Source organism: Eurytemora carolleeae, unplaced genomic scaffold, assembly GCF_000591075.1.
Source record: "Eurytemora carolleeae unplaced genomic scaffold, Eaff_2.0 scaffold630, whole genome shotgun sequence".
Lineage (NCBI taxonomy): Eukaryota > Metazoa > Arthropoda > Copepoda > Calanoida > Temoridae > Eurytemora > Eurytemora carolleeae.
The window spans coordinates 82,429-98,929 of NW_019396665.1; the positions used below are offsets into that span (position 1 = coordinate 82,429).

Consider the following 16,501-nt stretch of genomic DNA (forward strand, 5'->3'; position numbering starts at 1 on the left):
CCAATATATCTAGAATTATGGTAGGAAACTCACATTATTCACCAATATATCTATAACTCTGGTAGGAAACTCAGATTATTCACCAATATATCTAGAATTATGGTAGGAAACTCACATTATTCACCAATATATCTAGAACTATGGTAGGAAACTCACATTATTCACCAATATATCTAGAACTTTGGTAACAAACTCAGATTATCGTCAAAAAAAATCTTCAGGGTGTCTCGAGAAATATGACATTTGGTTAATATTTTAAAATGTCTTCATCCATTATTTTTTAAGATGTTTGACAATAACTAGAAATAAAACTAAATATTATTATACTGCAGTCATATTAAAGTATAAAACTGATTTGGAAGTAAAATATATTTGAGTAATGTTTCGTTGGACCGAACTGTATGTAAATTGGAATTTTCCAATTGAACCATCATTCATTTAAAATTAGGAATTGGTTGAGCCAGCCATGTATAGGTTAGCGACCTTTCGAGTTAATTCTTAACCCTATTCCTGCTGGGGGGGGGGGGAGGTCAATTTGACCCCCCCTTGTAGTTTTTTTACATAACTCAAAAAGTATTGGTCTGAGGCTGTTGAAATTTTCTGACTTTTCCTACATACCCAAAGCCTTCCATTTAGGTCTAAAACCGGGCTTTAATACTAACTGCCTGAGTCCTCAGGCACACTGCCTGAATGACTGCTTTTTCCTGTAACAAACTAAATCTTTGTTTTGACCCACTTCCACTTGTCAGATTTTGATAAGATTTAGCTTTTTGGAAAGCCTTTGACATAAGGAAACAAATTGCACAAGTTTTGCGAAAATAAATTGCAAATTTTTTGCAAACAACCTATCAAAGGAAATTTGCACATTTTTAGTTTTTCTTGATTAAAAATTAGGTTATTTAAAATTTTGCAAAAATTTTTGCATATTTGAAATGGCATGGTCAAGGGCTTTTCAAAAATGTATAATTTTTCATTTTTTGGACAAATTTTTTTTTGAAAACATTTTTACAATATAACTGGATTTTGCGATAAAAATTTCAATTTTTGCAAAATTTGCAAATTTTTTTGCAGATTCTAAAAGTAGAGCACAAGAGCTTTCCAATGATGTATCATTTGTCATATTTAGACACCAAACATGGGATTTAGAGGGGGGGGGGGCAAATTGCCCCCCCCCCCCCAGCATATCCTGGTTTTCAAGTACCCCAGCAGAGATAGGGTTAAATTAGTCCTTTCAGGAATTTGTTTCTTTAAATTTCTTCTCCGGAGATTTTCTCTTTTTTTAAAGTTTGTAATATTCATCTTTCATTTTATACATTGAAAACGTTCACAAGTTGTCAAAACTCATTGCAAAAATTCTGCAAAACAATTGCAAAGCTCTGGTTTTGCCAATTGAAGAGAAATCCAGATTTGTGGAAACATGCAACTAGCAAAGTAAAAAGGAAAGGTTGACTATTTGGAGAAATATCTTCTAGCTGTGCAAGAAATATTAAAGCTAGGAAAAAAGCGCACAACAGTGGGACTCTGTACTGTGCTGTACTGTACTGTACTGTACTGTACTGTACTGTACTGTACTGTACTGTACTGTACTGTACTGTACAGTCAATAGAAAGACAATTTAAAATAATCCAGTGAACATAAAACCCTGCAGAAATGAAGTGTCACAGACTCCTTAAAGAAATGTATTGTCTAGCTAGGAATAAAACTATTTTAGGTATTGTGAAAATGATCAATATCAAAATATATATTAACTATATTTCTACCGTCACGAATTCAATTTATAAAAGGATTAAAAATTAAAATCCAATTTTAATTCAAGGGAGACTATATCAGTAACTTACGTTAATGAGTTTTTTTGCAGCCTGCGGCGCTTTAGAAGGCCTAACCTGAAGTCGCCGCTTGGAAACCACATTTGAGAAATTGTCACTTTCGCCTTAGAAAAATACCTTTCTAAGGATCATTAAACTCATAAAAAATAGTTCATCTTAAACTTCTGGTTACTATGTGACTTTGCATACCACAGATTCATTCCAAATAAAAAAAACTTAAATAAAAATTTGATAAAACAAAATTGAGAGTTAAATATATAAAAATCTTTTCCTTAAAGAAACAATTAAATATTTGACAAATTCCAAAGTTCTGTAAAAATATAGAAATAAGAAATTTAGAGAGGTTTTCGGCAAACAAAAATTCGCAGTTTTTATGAAAAATGTCGTGGATTTTCAAAATGTAATAAAAATCGAATTTTTTTGCAGGCTAATTTTTGAAATTTTGCTCATCCATAAACCTTCACTAGCCAGGGTCATGTGATATAAAATAATTAAATAGATCTCACAGATGTTTGACCATTGAATTTACAATTAAAAGAATAAAGTTAATCTTATCAACTCATAATATTTAATACATAATGTTTAATACCATTATTTATCTTTAAAAGTGTAATTTATTTGTTAAAATATATTTTGTTCTAGAATCTCGAGGTTCAAGTTTAAATAGACCAGACACAGTTAACTCAGCATTTAGGAAACCAGTCTATTCAACACATTTCTCTTCTGTACTTCCTACCTTTCTTCTCTTCCTTTTCTTCCTTATTCTCTTCCTTTTCTAACTTTCCTTTTCTCCTTAAATTTAGCATTTAGGAAACCAGTCTATTCAAAACATTTCTCTTACACACTTTACTTTCTTTCCTTCCCTTTCCTTTCTTCTTCCCTTCCTTTCCTAACTTTCTTTTGTCCTTAAATTTAGCATTTAGGAAACCAATCTATTCAAAACATTTCACTTACACACTTTACTTTCTTTCCTTCCCTTTCCTTTCTTCTTCCCTTCCTTTCCTTACTTTCCTTTTCTCCTTAGATTTAGCATTTAGGAAACCAATCTATTCAAAACATTTCTCTTTCACACTTTACTTTCTTTTCTTCCCTTTCCTTTCTTCTTCCCTTCCTTTCCTAACTTTCCTGTTCTCCTTAAATTTAGCATTTAGGAAACCAATCTATTCAAAACATTTCTCTTACACACTTTACTTTCTTTTCTTCCCTTTCCTTTCTTCTTCCCTTCCTTTCCTAACTTTCCTTTTGTCCTTAAATTTAGCATTTAGGAAACCAATCTATTCAAAACAATTCTCTTACATACTTTATTTTCCTTTCTTCCCTTTCCTTTCTTCTTCCCTTCCTTTCCTTACTTTTCTTTTCTCCTTAAATTTAGCATTTAAGAAATTAATCTATTCAAAACAATTCTCTTACACAGTATCCTTTCCTTTCTCCCCTTTCCTTTCTTCTTCCCATTCCTTCCTTACTTTTTCTCTTCTCTGATTTACCATTAAGGAAACCAATTTATTCAAAACATTTTCTCCTCCGTACTGCCCTACCTTTCCTCTCTTCCTTTTCTCCCTTTTCTTCCTTTTTCTCTTCCGTTCCTTACTTTCCTTTTCTCCTTAGATTTAGCATTTAGGAAACCAATCTATTCAACACATTTCTCTTCTGTACTTCCTACCTTTCTTCTCTTCCTTGTCTTCCTTATTCTCTTCCTTTCCTTACTTTCCTTTTCTCTTTAGATTTAGCATTAAGAAAACCAAACTATTAAAAATTATTCTGGTTCACATCTTATATTCTTTAGTTTGTATAATTTTTTTCTTATCAATCATTTATAATATCCCAATTCTCCTTATTTCTTCATTATTAAACTTTTATTCTTTCTTTTGTTTCTACTCTTTTTCATCCCTATTACAACCCTTTAACCATGGTTTCCTTTTACGCTTAGACCCTAAAACTTTGGGTTGAAGCATTGGTGCTCATTACCAGTTTTAATATCCTCAGAATAAGTCTGACTCAATTCCCCCCCTCCCCTCCCCTCTCCTCAACCCCATTTCCATGCCAATGTCGGTGAAATAAGATTGGTTGCGGTCTATCTAGGGTTAAGGTGGGCGGATCTATAGATCTACCCTGTGTAGGACAGGGCTATCCTCCACCAGTTTATTCATGGTACAAGGTGAGGAATTAATCTTTAGATTTTGTTGTTGTTGTTGATGTTTTTGTTGTTTTTGTTGTGGTTACTGTTGTTGTTCTTGTTTTTTAATTGTTTTTATTGTTGTTGTTGTTGTTGATGTTGTTGTTTTTGTTTTTGTTGTTGTTGTTGTTGTTGTGGTTTCTGTTGTTATTCTTGTTGTTTTTATTGTTGATGTTGTTGTTGTTGAAGTTATTGTGGTTGTTGTTGTTGTTGTTGAAGTTGTTGTGGTTGTTGTTGTTGTTGTTGTTGTTGTTGTTGTTGTTGATTATGCTGTTGTTGTTGCTATTGTTGTTGTTTTTGTTGTTGTTGTTGTTTTTGTTGTTGTTGTTGTTGATAATGTTGTTGTTGTTGTTGATTATGTTGTTGTTGTTGTTGTTGTTGTTTGGGGAAAAATAACTCCCCCATCTAATCCATTTCATCAGAAACTTTTGTATATTTGAAATACCGGACCCACTTTCAGGCTAATAGAACAAGCTGTACAGTATATAATACATGTAATTACATAAGACATCTGACTACAAAATGGGAAATTACTACTAAATGAATCCTCCTTTTCAAGTAAGAATGATATGAACTTTAAAAGTGTACTACAGTACAGTACAGTACTATAAAAAAGTGTAAAATTGATAATTCTGCTTTAAGCTCCTAAAATATGAAAATCCTAAAGTTAAACTATGTTAAGCTAAACTATAATTTATTTGGAAAAATAATAAAAAAACGGTTTAGAATTGCGGGAAATTCTGAATATAAGGAATTCTTTTGGGCTAACCCTGTATATAAATATGTAAGATTATAAAGACGATCTTTAACTCTCATTTCTACAGAAACACACTGTACATATTTAAAAAATGGCTGTTTTGGTAGCCTTTTTACAATTTTGCACTGTATTTGAAAAATGTGTCTGAATATTTTTTTAATGGCACCTTTGATATATTTCAGATGAACCAGCTGACTGGAAACCAAGAGCCATTAAATGCATCGCCATCTCTTTTCCCTAGAGACTCAGTATTATCAATAGGTTAGTTTTATTATCAATAGGTTAGTTTTATTATCAATAGTTTAGTTTTATTATCAATAGGTTAGTTTTATTATCTATAGTTTAGTTTTATTATCTATAAATTAGTTTTATTATCTATAGTTTAGTTTTATTATCTATAAATTAGTTTTATTATCTATAGTTTAGTTTTATTATCTATAAATTAGTTTTATTATAGTTTAAATTTTTTTTTCAAGAATTTTATGGTTTTTGGAATTTTCAAATGTTCCAGAACACTTTGAGAAGTATTACAAATTTAAAACTGTTTATTTTAACATTTGATTTCCTTACAATATTTGACAAATTTTAAAACTGAGAGAGATATTTATAAAGCAATGTACTATGAATATATACGATTCAGCTTATTGAGAATATATTCATAACCCGTCAAACTTAAGTACATTACATGTCAAATTGAAATCTATAAATGTTTTCAGTTAAATCTTCTCTGATTGAATTGAGCAGGTGGTTTCAATTTCTAATATGTAACCAGCACTATAGTTTCAGTAGAAGTAAATATTTCCATTTACTGATAGAGCCGACTGAAGGATTCATACCTCTAATTGGATAATGAGATAGATAGAAACACATGACTGAACCCTGATTGGATCAGGCGCTAATGGACGCGGCACACTGGAGTGCCGGATACGTTAGCTTTCTCATATTTGTCCATAAAATTGAAAGTAGAGGAGCTAGGTCACAAAGTCCTCACAGTTTTGTTGCATAAATTTGACCTTATCATTCTGTCTAGATCACTGTGAGTCTTTACCCCTTGTAAATTTAAATTAAAAAAATACTTTTAAGCCTGAATAAAGACGACATTGGTAGGACTGTCGAATAAAAACGACATTAGTAGGACTACGAAAATAATTTTCATTCAAAGATTTACTTATCTGATTCACACTGGTACCCTTTAAACCTTTGTCTTGTAAAAATGATGAATGCTACCTAATTCGATCCTAGATGTCTGAAATTAAATAGGCGATATCAACCTTTTTCTATTTAAAAGTGACTTGCGGAGAAAGGTATGAAGGGCATAGCTGTGAATTGGATCAGTCTTTGAACTGGGCTCACTATAGCATTAATATTTCCCTCTATATATTCAAAAATTTGAATAATTGATTGAAGTATAAAAAGTTGACTATTTTTAAAAAGCCTCAATATCTTTATTTGCAAAATGAAAGCTTTTATTTCAATCCCAGCATGTATAGCTATGGCGGTCACATGGGTCATCTGGTGTCCATAAAAGTCTGATTGACTGATAGATTGATTGATAATATATTCTTCTATATTTAGTGGGAGCTCGAAGAACGGATTCAGGGAGATACATTTGCAAAATCCATAATTCAGTATCACAGGGATATCATCAAATTTAAACATTGATAATTGATTTAAGGATGGATTTATTGATTAATTGATTGATTAGATGCTTGGTCGATTGATTGATTCATTGTTTTTATAAATTAACAAATTGATTTTGTAATCGATTAATTGATTCTAGAATCGATTGATTGGTTGGTTGATTGATTAATTTGATTAATAGATTGGTTTAATAATTGATTAAATGAGTATAACATTAACGATTCCAACATTGATTTGTTAAATTGTTTGATTGATTAAGATTGATGTAGTAATTGATTACATGATTCTAACATTGATTGTTTGATTGATTGAATTATTAATCGATTAAATGATTTTTGATTTATAGGTTGATTTAGTAATCGATTAAATTATTCAAAATTGATTAATTGATTATTTTATGAACAGATTGATTCAATAATCGATTAATGATTTGATAACCTTAATTGGTTAAATGATTGGTTGATTGACGATTGCTCGATATAATGAATATAATGATTCACTGAAAAAGGTTATCTAGCTTTTTTATTGTATGTCAACTATTTTTAGAAAATCTTCCAAAATGCATAAAAATGTATTGATTACTTGGTTATTAATTAAATATTAAATTTAATATTTTGTGTAATTTTTTTTCTTCATAATGTTTAATTTTTCTTTAAATTTGGTGATTTTTCAGTTTCTGGTTGAACACCAATTAGAGGTAAAAATGTTCAAGGTTTTATGACAATAATAAAAAGAATAAAGTGAATTACAAATTTCACCATTTAGCAATTTTTTTATCCGCATTATGCTATGTTTAATTCGATAAAAACGTTATTCATGTTTTTTGTCGAATGAAATGTTAAAAGCTGCCCCTGATAACAATTTGTTAGAATTCTCGAACACTATAAACGGTGAAACCGCTTCATATATTCAAAATATCGAAATATCATAATAATAGTAAATATTAACAGTTCAGGCCTTATCTCAACAATCTGTAAAGATTTTGATTTGTGACCTAATAAACATACATTTTTTGCTTTTTCTCTTTAATACTTTTTTGTCGGTGCGTATGCGTTTTAAATAAAAAAGATAAAAAGACAACTCCGTAAGTTGAATTATAGACCAAAACATCGATTAAATTCAAACCTAACGCATCTTGTCTTGATGCCTTCAATGTAAATAGTGCAGTAGAAAGTTTATTTCCAATTTTACTGTGGAAAACTAGTCCACATACAATCTTTCACAAGCCTCAGGTCTCAAATATACNTTATTACCGATGTTCAGCTGGTTAGGTTTCGACTACAGGTTACAGAGCTAGATAGGAAAACCAAATACAGGGTTACCCACAAAGTATGAGACTTCAGAGACGATTTATTTGTTCCCTTTTCTTTCAGACAGGGTTCTTTACAGGCCATAAACTGTCTTATTTCAGTGCTTTCTCGTTTAGTAAACCCTCAAAGTTCTCAATTGAAGGCAGAAAAATCAACCTTCAAATCGTCATATTTTTTGAGTTTGGGGTCGTCTTCTTACAGTCTCATCCTTTTTGGACTTTTTTTGCTTTTAATAATATTCAGGGGTTTTAGGATGTTACAAAGTCTGGGAAGTTAAACTTTTAAAACTATATTCTCTCTGTGTTTCCGTATTCTTTACATTTATACATTTTTATAGAAACAACTCATACAGTCTGTTTCATATTATATTCATAATCCCTGCAACTCAAAACTTGTTCTTTTCTTGTCTAAATTATTCAGTAACCTATTAAAAGACAGCATTCAAAGCAGAAGGTTTATTTTAACCTCGGGATCGTTATTTTTAAGAGTTTTTTATGTCGTTTTACAGCCTTTTTTGCAATGTGGGTCAGCTAGGTATCCCTTCAAAACACTGAAGAACAAAAATTGATAGAAAATGTTTTGCTTTTCTTTGCCTTTGCAATACAGTTCTGCATAAACATCCTATGACGCATTTTCTATAGTTGTCAAACTTAAATTTTTTTATTTTTTTCAGGGGGGGGACAGTCCCTTATCTAGTTTTATTTCTAGGTGAACAGTCCTTATCTAGTTTTATTTCGAGGTGTACAGTCCCTTATCTAGCTGTATTTCTAGATGAACAGTCTCTGTTCTAGTTGTATTTCTAGATGAGCAGTCCCTTATCTAGTTGTATTTCTAGGTGTACAGTCCCTTTATTTCTAGGTGTACAGTCCCTTATCTAGTTTTATTTCTAGGTGTACAGTCCCTAATCTAGTTGTATTTCTAGATGTACAGTCCCTTATCTAGTTTTATTTCTAGGTGTACAGTCCCTTATCTAGTTGTATTTCTAGGTGTACAGTCCCATATCTAGTTTTATTTCTAGGTGTACAGTCCCTTATCTAGTTTTATTTCTTGGTGTACAGTCCCATATCTAGTTTCATTTCTAGGTGTACAGTCCCTTTGTTACGCGAGCCATGCTCCGTGTATAAAGTCTAGTTGATGCCCCTGTGAGTTTCTGAGTTCTACCTGCGGATCTGTACAGAACGTATTGTGAAAAAAACTAGTTTGGAAGCTGTTTACAGACGGACTACGCAGGCGCAAGATTTCTCGCGTGGGAGTGAATAGTTTTATACCAGTATATGTTTATTTGTGTTGCAAGTATTAACCGTGTCCAGAATTCTAGGATCACTGTGGTAATTATTTCTTATATATATACGTATGCTTATCGGTTGATTATAGTATGATTGATATTTATATATGTTTGTTGGTTCCTCGCCACAGTTTTTTAATGCCCGAGTGGATTATTTGTTGTATTCGTATGATTTATCACTCAAAGCTTTTTCTGTGGGTTTATTAAACTTATTTAGATTGAAGACTCAGAGAAATAAACGTTCGGAACCTTATTATCATCCTTTTGTTATGAAGAACGTTGAGAGAAGGAAGTCTTGCGATCCGGTCTTGAGAAATACCACACGGTATATATATTAGGTCTTTAGGGAAATCGCTAAGTAGCGAAACACCCTTATCTAGTTTTATTTCTAGGTGTACAGTCCCTTATCTAGTTTTATTTCTAGGTGTACAGTCCCATATCTAGTTGTATTTCTAGGTGTACAGTCCCTTATCTAGCTACGTAAACCCCTCCTATATAGTATCAGATTATGGAAGAACAGCTATTATAAACTGTACTGTTGATGGTGCACCTGTTCTTAATGTATTCTGGTTAAAGGTAGGCTACCATTTTTATCATAACAACTTTTTTATTCTAATATCAGTTTTTTTAATATGATTGAAAGATCAAGAAAATAGTTAAACGTGATGAAACCAATTTTTCGGAAAAGTTAAATTTTTTTTTGACTTTAAAATGATCTGGACCATAAATGCTATTAATTTGCGAAACAAGTCTTGTTTTATTTTAATATCCTGATATCCCCAAGTAAGATTAAAGAAAATTAATGATATTGCCGTCGAAACCTTAACATTAATATTAAATATTCTTTGCAGAATACTAGTTCACAAATATATTAATAATACCCCCCCCCAGATTTAATTTAGACTTCACTCTCGACCCAATTTTGCGATGTTTGCGATTTTACTTTTTAATTTATTTCGTTTTATTTCTGCGTTATATCCGCATTAATCAATCAAATAAAGGGGATTATCTTCAAGTAACACCCACGCTTTGCCCGATTTACAAAGCTACCCTTCCCTTATCTGATTAACAATGAAGAAGATATTATCCTTTTTTTGTAAGAAAAAAAAAACAAATCTGTTAAATCTTCCCTTTTTCTGCTACATGGTTCCATAAATCACTTTGAATGAGAGGCTCCAGTTGGAAAGTATGTCTCAATCATTTCTGCTAAGATAAGGGGTAAAAGGGTCCGATTTGATTCAGATTTGATTAATTTGATTTGATTTGATTTGATTTGATTTGATTTGATTTGATTTGATTTGATTTGATTAGTTGAATTAATGGCTAAACTATTTAGGATGGCCAGATTGTGATGCCATCACAAAGAATTAGACTGACCCCGACTACACTGACCATCAGGTAATAGAAATAAATAAATAAAAGATTCATCTTTTTAAGTGACCCTCAACGCAAATATGGCAATGCCCGATTTACAACGGTACCATTTGAACTTTATCTGATCAGTATTGTGGAAGATGTTTTCCTAGGTTTAAAAGTGTTTATGTCTGATAATTGCTATGTTTTCCTACAGTTAAAATGCTCCGGTGTAGAGAAACCCTAATGTAAAGTAATCAGTTTTCAAACTTTAAACATTAATATTTAAAATAAGGGTACTGTGGTGAATTAGGCATTGTCATCTTTACATATGGTATACGATCCCTTGGATTTACGCTTACAGTTCCTTTAATTACGACTGAATACTCTTTGATATTAGAACTATCTAATCTAAAAGTTAATTCAATTATTTTGTCTTATTTTTTATCTCTCATTATTATAATTTATGATTTTATAAAGAAATAAACAAAAGCAAAGATTGAACATAAGATTAAAGATTGAATAAATAGTCATAAGTCTCATCCTTTGTTTTGAGCCGCTTCTCAAATAAGCGCCGGGTTAAATCTTGAAACATTGATTACAATTTTAAGTGGAATCAACCATATTTGAGCCGCGTCTCAAATTTACGCCATGGCTTAAACTCTTTAAATTCGGCCTCTGAGATGGAATTTAAAGAATTTGAGCCGCGGTTTAAATCCGCCAAAACCCGGTTTAAATTAAGCGCCGGCTTAAATCTTGAAACATTTGGTACAATTTTAACTGGAACCAACCATCTTTAAACCGCGGCTTAAATTTAAAACGCCGCTCAAATTCTTTAAATTCGGCCACAGCTTGACTAAAATGATGACCAGAAATCAGAACTTTTTAAGACCTTAGGATTAATTATATTTTTCTTCCATATCCGAAGGTGGTCATAATGAAGATAAAAATATTGTCCTAAGGATTCCTAAAAATTTAAAATGGATTTATACAAGCTCAGATATTATGATTTATAAAATTGTAAAGTTTTAAATAGATAAAGTTGGAGCTGTTTAAATTGATGTAAGACAGTGATTATGTCTGCAATAAAGATAATCTCAGCAAGAGAAGTTACAAAGATACAATTCAGATTGAAAATACTAGAATTTGCTTTGAAGAATGTTCTTTATTATTTCTATTGTTTTATTTAACCTACCAGCAGTTTTCCTTCATTATAAAACATCATTTTTGGGGTTCTCGACTAACAATTAAAAGAAATTGTTTTGACACACACTTTTTTTAGTATAACCATTGATAAACTATGCGATGGAACATTTTAGATTGCTTGGTAAAAAAATGGTTTCGGGTATTTTTCCTTCATAATCACAACTCTAGAGGGATATAAAAGTTTTTGGAAAAATTCAAATTTAATTCTGAATTTACTCTTTTTAAAAAATCCCCTCCGTTTCCCCTTTTAAAAGGTTTCAAAACCGCGTTGTATATTCAGCCTTTCTTCTCTTTATGAGAGGTCTGAACCAATAGTAAGGATCAAAACTATTTGGTGTTAATCCGTTCGAAGAAAATGGATCCAAATCCAGCTTATAAATATTTCTTGATTTTACTAATATCCTTTAATAAAGAAAAATCTACTTGTTTTAATATTGAGAGATTAGAGGGAAGAAATTTCTTATTGAAATTAAAAAAAAAACTTTTGTTAATAATTACTGCTTGGATAAAAAAAAATCCATGGTTCCAAAAGAACTGTATGTTGGACTAAAGCTGTGTTCAGCATAAATGTTTAATAAAGTCAGATCCTTCCAAGAGGAATAATCTGATATTACAGATGGTTAACTTAAACACTATATTCAATTTAGAGACCCAGAGCTAGTCTAGAAACATGGATACAGGAATATACATCACTAGGCTTTTAGTGCGCCCCCTTTCCTCTACAAATTTTGTTTTGAACGCTAAAAGTCGCCATTTTTGATCGTTCTATAGTTTTGCGGATTTTTCTGTTTAATTTGGCGTATTTTCAAAAATAAACTATTTTTTTCCGGGCCAAACTTGTCAATTCATCCAAAAGGAACGTGATTTGCTCCATTGGAGCCGGAGGAATATATCAATATATTTATCTAGGAACGTGATGTGCTCTGATGGAGGAATATATGAATATATTTACCTAGGAAACGTCATGAACTCTGTTGAAAGATTATATCAATATATATCTAGGAACGTGATGAGCTCTGATGGAGGAATATATGAATATATTTATCTAGGAACGTGATGAGCTCTGATGGCGGTATGTATCAATGCCTGGCTGTAAATGAAGAAGAGGAAAGTCAAGCCACAGCTCAACTTGTTCTAGGTTAGATAAGATTTTAAAAATCAGTTCAGAACATATTTAAAAAAACAAATTATCTCATCTTTTTTACATAAGTTTTAAATTAAAATTGTTTATACAATATTTTAATTTTAACCACAACCAAATATATTTTTTTAAATGTGAAAATTAATTATTTAAAGATAAAAAGTATTGTCAGACCATGTGGGAAATTGAAAAAAAGCTTCCAAAAGATTTGTCTAAAATTGGGATACTTGAAAAAAAACTACAAAACATGTTTTAATCCTAACTTCATATAATTAAACCCCTGATCCTTAGCTAAGTGCAATAAGTCGGTTTGTTTGTGAGAGTTTTTGAATTTTAAAAGACTACACAAAAAGCAATTGGTTTTTAAAAATTTCAAAATTGTTAATACTGAACATTTTCATTTCTGATACTATGCAAAATTATGACCCTGAGAAAAAATATAAGCAAAAACGAACCAAAAACGAACGATATAAAAAATTTAAAAAAAAAATCAAAAACGAACGATGTTAACGTTCAAAAAACAAGCCAAAAACAAACGACGTAAAAATTCAAAAAACTAACCAAAAACGAACGTTGTAAAAAAATCAAAAAACGAACCAAAAACGAACGTTGTAAAAAATCAAAAAACGAACGTTGTAAAAAATTCAAAAAATGAACAAAAACGAGTAAAGCAGTTCTTTCGCTTTCTGAAAGGCATTCTAAGATCAAATTATGATACAGAATGTTTGCCAAATGTTTGTTTATAAAACGGAGGTTTATTATGAACAGCTGTATTTTGTATGGGCTATCTGCTGCAGAGGCGTATAAAGGGGAGGAGGCTGTTGGGCAAGGCCCCCAAATAAAAGGAAAAATTATGATTAAAGAGGGGATTTCGGCCCAAATGTGAGAAGACCTCCCCCCTCCCCCCCGGAATGTCTAAACAAGTTATGATCCCCGACTTAAAACCGTCCCCTCTCCCTGTGTACGCCCCTGTAGCATATCTGGTAGTATAGCGGGGTAAACTGCCAAATCATACAATTCTTCAACTTTCAACCAGACTTCCTTACTCATAAAATAAATCCGTTAAAAAGTCAAGGAAAATATAGTACAGGGTTATCCATAAAGAATCATACTGTAAAGACGACCTGAAACTTTTCAAAATTTACGATTCCGATTAAGTCGATTCTGCAAAATTTGTGATGGTTTGTTCAATGATTACGCAAAAATAAATTACTGTTGCAGGGAATTAAAAATATAAGGAAACAGAGAGTATAAATTCTGTACAACCGTTCCTGAAGGAGACTTTCTTTAGGGGTTTAATGTACTATCGACAAGATTGTAAATAACCCTCCAGATATTGGCTAATTTTCTTGAGTAAACTGAAGTGACATAATTGATCTCTTTAAAGTAAAAAAAAATGTTATCGGGAATAATATTCCGTAATATTTTTCTTCGAAAATTGTATTGCAGGCATTTTAATTTAAAAAAAACAATGTTATTATTATTTATTTTTTGTGGCATATAGTACTTGCAATTCATAAATGAAAAAAATACTTTTATTTTCAGTTAAAGATCTCAGCCACCAGTTTTCAATTATGTTTTTAATTTAGGATCTCAGCCACCAGTTTTCAATTATGTTTTTAATTTAGGATCTCAGCCACCAGTTTTCAATTATGTTTTTCCAAAAGAAGTTCATCAAGAGGGTCCAAAAATTTCTCTTAGGTATTTTTTTTTAATATTTATAAAAGATGATAAACGATGAAAAAAAAATCTTCTTCTTAAAGTTGTGCTAACAGAGTTGTAAGTAGAAGTAAAGAAAAATCATTTAAAAATAAAAGGACTTAATATTTTCCTTTACTGTTAACAAAGCTGCATTAATTAATGCAAGGAAAACTTACACTAAAGACAATTGTTAAACCTTAACAGAAACCAGATTGTTCTGTCATTTATAAACTGCAATTATTTTTGATTTGTTTACTGTACTCTCATACATAAAGTGTCTGCTTTATTTACCCAATGTACGAGCGATACAGTATAAACTGGGACCTAAAAGGTTGACCCGGCTCGGATATTCAAATGTACTGCAGCTGCCCGTGCCAAGCCAAACAATAAACAAATATTAATCTTTATTTGTCTAACTTTAGCTGTTTATTGTCTCCTCATCATAGAATGATTATCTATCAAATTTCTATCTGTCTAGCTGTCTGAAGAGCTGTTTATCTGACTAAATATTTGGCTGTTTATCTGCTAGCTGCAAAGCTGTCTGTCTAACTGTCCGGTCTAGTTGTCTAATTGTCTTGTTGTCTAGATGTTTAGTTGTCTAGATGTCCAGCATGACTACCTTACTAGCTTTGCAGTTGAATAGCTGTAAAGCTGTCTAAATGTATAGCTCTTTATATCTCTGACTGTCTTGCTATCCACAGCTGTTTATCTGCCTAGCAATCTATCTGTCTCACTACCTATCTTTCTATTCATCTGTCTGCCTAATTAACTATCAGCATAGTTAGCTATCTGCCTAGCTATCCATCTGCGTAGCTATCTATCTGCCTAGCTATCAATCTGTCTAGCTATCTGTCTGCCTAGCTATCTATCTGTCTAGCTATGTGTTAAGTCCGAACCCTCTGGCTTGTTGTTGAAAGCCCTAAAGCACTATTACCTTGATTACTAAGATCTTATCTCCAAGTATATAATACAAAACACCAATTTATTTTCTCCGTCAGGCATAAAGTTGAGGGCAGACGGTTTAATAATTTGCAATTCTTATTCTGATGTAAATTAAACCAAAGCAATACAGATTGCTATTAATGGTTGCTTTAAATCTTTTCAGTTACATATATATTATATCTTAAACCAAAAAAGTTGAGGGCAGAAGGCCCAAAGACTTGAATTGTTAACCTTTAAAATCTACACACACAAAGTTGCTGTTTTGGCCATTTTGAATGAAAATATATAGTATAAAACAAAATATATTGTTTCATAGTGCGAAATTCCTAGTCTAGAATTCTTTTTGAATAATATCCAGCACAAAATTCTCACACCAGAACTCCCTCAGTATACATTTTTAAAGGATTTTCTGTCAAGAATGTTCTAAAACTGTACAGGGTGGCAAATTATGAAATTCAAAATAAAAAATTAGTTTTAATCAATTAAAATGTTGTTAAAATGTTAGGTTTCTCCAACTTTTACTAAGAGACACCCTGTAGCTGAATTTTATTTATTTGACGCTTCGTGGCCGAGCATGATTATTGGACACCCTGTGGCTGTAAATATATTTTAAATACCCTGCTAATAAGAAAAATTATAAGGGCTACCATGCAATTGGTAATATTGGTTATTTGTCACCCTATAACTGCTAAACTTATATTTAAAACACCAGGTAACTGATAGCATTTTATTTTGTCACCCTGTATCTGTGAAGATTAAAGCTGCTAGAGCCCAATATTCTACCACTGAGTCTACTGCAGTAGTATTTTTAAAATATTATACTTTGAATCCATGAGACAGAGGAGAGAGTTCAAGAAACAATTAAAACTTCAGCAAAAGTACTCCTTTAAAATCAAAATAATGCATTTTTGGATTTTGGTTTTACATTATTTTATCATCCGAGCCACAATATCCTTACTTTCTTATTATTCTCCTCATTTTATCATCCAAACCACATTCTACTTATTTTATCATTTTAGCCTTATTCTCCTCATTTTATCATTCAACCCAAATTCTACTTATTTTATCATTTTAGCCTTATTCTCCTCATTTCATCATCCAAACCACATTCTACTTATTTTTTTCCTTTTAGCCTTATTCTGCTCATTTTATCATCATCCTTTGTT

At 31.4% G+C, this 16,501-nt stretch overlaps 1 protein-coding gene across 1 annotated transcript in view; it reads left to right on the forward strand.

Moving 5' to 3' along the window:
* LOC111707094 (Down syndrome cell adhesion molecule-like protein Dscam2) overlaps window positions 1-16,501 on the forward strand; it is an 87,963-nt gene that overhangs the window by 15,586 nt on the left and 55,876 nt on the right. The window contains exons 10-18 of the mRNA XM_023480094.1: window positions 2,469-2,520; window positions 3,906-3,981; window positions 4,939-5,017; window positions 6,332-6,393; window positions 7,071-7,094; window positions 9,449-9,568; window positions 10,329-10,390; window positions 12,601-12,689; window positions 14,321-14,393. Coding sequence (XP_023335862.1) covers window positions 2,469-2,520; window positions 3,906-3,981; window positions 4,939-5,017; window positions 6,332-6,393; window positions 7,071-7,094; window positions 9,449-9,568; window positions 10,329-10,390; window positions 12,601-12,689; window positions 14,321-14,393 — 637 coding nt within the window. The remainder of the gene's footprint in view (window positions 1-2,468; window positions 2,521-3,905; window positions 3,982-4,938; window positions 5,018-6,331; window positions 6,394-7,070; window positions 7,095-9,448; window positions 9,569-10,328; window positions 10,391-12,600; window positions 12,690-14,320; window positions 14,394-16,501) is intronic.